We start from the raw sequence: 2,898 nt of genomic DNA on the forward strand, positions 1-2,898 counted from the left end.
AAAGAGAAAGAGACACAGTACAAAGCGCTGTTCCATTACATAAACTAGGAAATAAATGAAAGTATTCATCTTGTTTTTCTGGCCATTTTCAAATGTCTTCGCTGCTCTAACCTTAGGTCTTTTCTAATGATCCCATGGAAACCACTGTACCTTTGATTATGTTTAATTTCATAAACACTTCCTTTTGGCTGTATTGTACAGCAGATGTGGAACATTTGTGTTTACTTTATCCTAATATCTTGATGCCACCTGTTGGATTGAACTAATGAGCTCAAGTCTCCACTTAAGAGAACTATCTCAGAGTAAAACGATTCTCAGCGTCAATACTGCAACAGAGACTTTTCTGATTGGTCAATAATTTTTTTGGCTCACCATTTTCCAAGCACAAGATAACATACCAACCACGTTAATGCCAGCTACTTGGGAGAAAAGCCAGAGGTGTAAAGATGTTCTGGAAAACAAACTGTCTAAAAGGAAAAGTGCAAAGCTTCTACAGTATGTAGCAATGATTAGCTGGAAATGTGATCATTAGTAAATGCCAAACTTAAAACGGGAGATGCTAGCGGTATGCATACATCTATAGAAACGAACAACAACTTTCCATGAAAGACAGATCTGTTGCATCACTTTCTATCCTAATCACATATCCTCCTATAATAAAGGTGCAGCAACCTTACTTCAACAATTCCCAACCCCATCATTGCCTGTTCACTGCTATTCTTGAGGCCAATCAGGAAGGGGGCCATGTTGTGGTTAATGCAGCTACGATTAAGCCCCACCTCCATTTCCCAAGAGGCAGAGGTGGAGCCGGCTCACACCGTTTTCCAGAAGATTGCTAATTTGTTACAACAGCAAGCTCTGCTTCCTAATGTGGCTTTCCTGTGCTCCAGTGGCTTAGAAAATATCAAACGTATTTCAGAATTATTTAGGTGATTTAATTTGTCTTTGACAAATGGTTTCCCTTTCCCCATGGAAATTGCTGCAGTAATGGTTATTCCACCGAAAGTCTCTCTGTTATGAACACTTTTCTGTTTCTTCTTTGCCAAAGTGATTCCAGCAGTAGTTCGAGTGACGACTCCCCAGCACGTTCAGTGCAGTCTGCTGCCGTTCCTGCACCCTCAGCACTTCCTCTATCCTCTCTTGACAAGGATGAACCACGAAAAAGCTTTGGTATCAAGGTCCAAAATCTTCCTGTACGCTCTACAGGTGAATTTTGAAGATCCTCCTGAATGTAAATTGTCAAAAAGTTTTAGAGGTCCTCTAAACTTACTTAAAAGAGGTTTGATTTTTTTTTTTTACCACAGATACAAGCCTAAAGGATGGTTTGTTCCATGAATTTAAGAAGCATGGAAAGGTCACTTCAGTACAAATCCACGGAGCTTCAGAAGAACGCTATGGCCTTGTATTTTTCCGCCAGCAAGAGGACCAAGAAAAAGCACTTGTAGCATCAAAGGGAAAGCTATTTTTTGGCATGCAAATTGATGTCACAGCCTGGAATGGACCAGGTGAGTTTGTATCTCGTGTTTCTTTCCTAAAGTCATGCAAATGTAGTAAAATGCCTAATGCTAAAACATTACATCATTTTCAGAGACAGAAAGTGAAAATGAGTTTCGTCCTTTGGATGAGAGGATAGACGAGTTTCACCCAAAGGCCACACGGACGTTATTTATTGGAAACTTGGAGAAAACCACAACTTATCACGACCTGCTCAACATTTTCCAACGCTTCGGAGAAATAGTGGTATGATACCTTGTGACCCAGGATAAGAAGGCCTTAGGTTGTTTTTTGAATACTATGCTATTATGCTATTATGGATGACATATTTTTGATTCCATTATCTATGCAGGACATAGACATTAAAAAAGTGAATGGCGCTCCACAGTATGCATTTCTACAATACTGTGACATTGCCAGTGTCTGCAAGGCTATAAAGAAGATGGATGGGGAGTATCTAGGAAACAACAGATTAAAGGTAAAATATTTTTATTTAAGTTTTTTAAACAGCCACTAAAGCTTAAATTGATAAAGTGATTAATTTTTTTTCTGCCATGAATTTTTAGCTGGGTTTTGGAAAGAGCATGCCTACAACATGTGTTTGGTTGGATGGATTAGCATCCAACACAACTGAGCAGTTTCTTACCCGTCATTTTTGTCGCTATGGACATGTTGTCAAGGTAAGTTTGTCTACTTTTCGTCAGGGTTTTTCTATTGTTTACAGTAGATTTGGCTTCCAATAACTATTATTTCCCTCAACAGGTTGTGTTCGACAGAATGAAAGGAATGGCACTTATTCTGTACAACAATATTGAGTGTGCCCAAGCAGCTGTCAAAGACACAAAGGGATGGAAGATAGGGGGCAGTAAAATCAAGGTAAGTGACACTCACTATAATGTGGCCTGGTGAGATATAAAATCTTAAGTGCTTAAAAAAGGGCAATCAACATTTTCTTTTAATTTTTAGGTTGACTTTGCCAATTTGGAAAGTCAGATGGCATTCTACCGTTCAATGCAGTGCTCGGGGCAGGACATTCGAGACTTTTATGATATTCTCTCTGAAAGAAGGTTTGTTTGATTTTCTGAGGTCTTACTATTTCACCCTTAACCTCCTGCAAATTCAATTAAATTAATTTAAAAAATATATTTTTATGTTTCATCAGGGATGACCGGCGTCAGTACGAATTTCAAACAGAGAGACAATATTATGAAAATGTACGAACTCCAGGAACATATACTGAAGATCCTCGTCGTAAATACCCAGGTAGAACTCGGGAGTTCTACACTGAATGGGACCCCTATCAAGGAGATTACTACGATTCACAGTACTTTGAAGACCCACGGGAGTATAGGGAATACAGAGCTGACCCTTATGAGCAGGATATTCGCAAATATAGCTATTTGC

The 2,898-nt window shown here is 39.0% G+C and overlaps 1 protein-coding gene across 1 annotated transcript in view; it reads left to right on the top strand.

Moving 5' to 3' along the window:
- spen (spen family transcriptional repressor) overlaps positions 1–2,898 on the top strand; it is a 26,656-nt gene that overhangs the window by 13,020 nt on the left and 10,738 nt on the right. Inside the window, exons 4-11 of the mRNA XM_008318445.3 lie at positions 1,049–1,206; positions 1,305–1,505; positions 1,589–1,740; positions 1,847–1,972; positions 2,061–2,174; positions 2,257–2,370; positions 2,461–2,561; positions 2,657–2,898. The exon at positions 2,657–2,898 is cut by the window's right edge and continues 7,562 nt beyond it. Of these exons, the coding sequence (XP_008316667.1) occupies positions 1,049–1,206; positions 1,305–1,505; positions 1,589–1,740; positions 1,847–1,972; positions 2,061–2,174; positions 2,257–2,370; positions 2,461–2,561; positions 2,657–2,898 (1,208 nt within the window). The remainder of the gene's footprint in view (positions 1–1,048; positions 1,207–1,304; positions 1,506–1,588; positions 1,741–1,846; positions 1,973–2,060; positions 2,175–2,256; positions 2,371–2,460; positions 2,562–2,656) is intronic.

Source organism: Cynoglossus semilaevis, chromosome 10, assembly GCF_000523025.1.
Source record: "Cynoglossus semilaevis isolate Cse_v1.0 chromosome 10, Cse_v1.0, whole genome shotgun sequence".
Classification (NCBI taxonomy): domain Eukaryota; kingdom Metazoa; phylum Chordata; class Actinopteri; order Pleuronectiformes; family Cynoglossidae; genus Cynoglossus; species Cynoglossus semilaevis.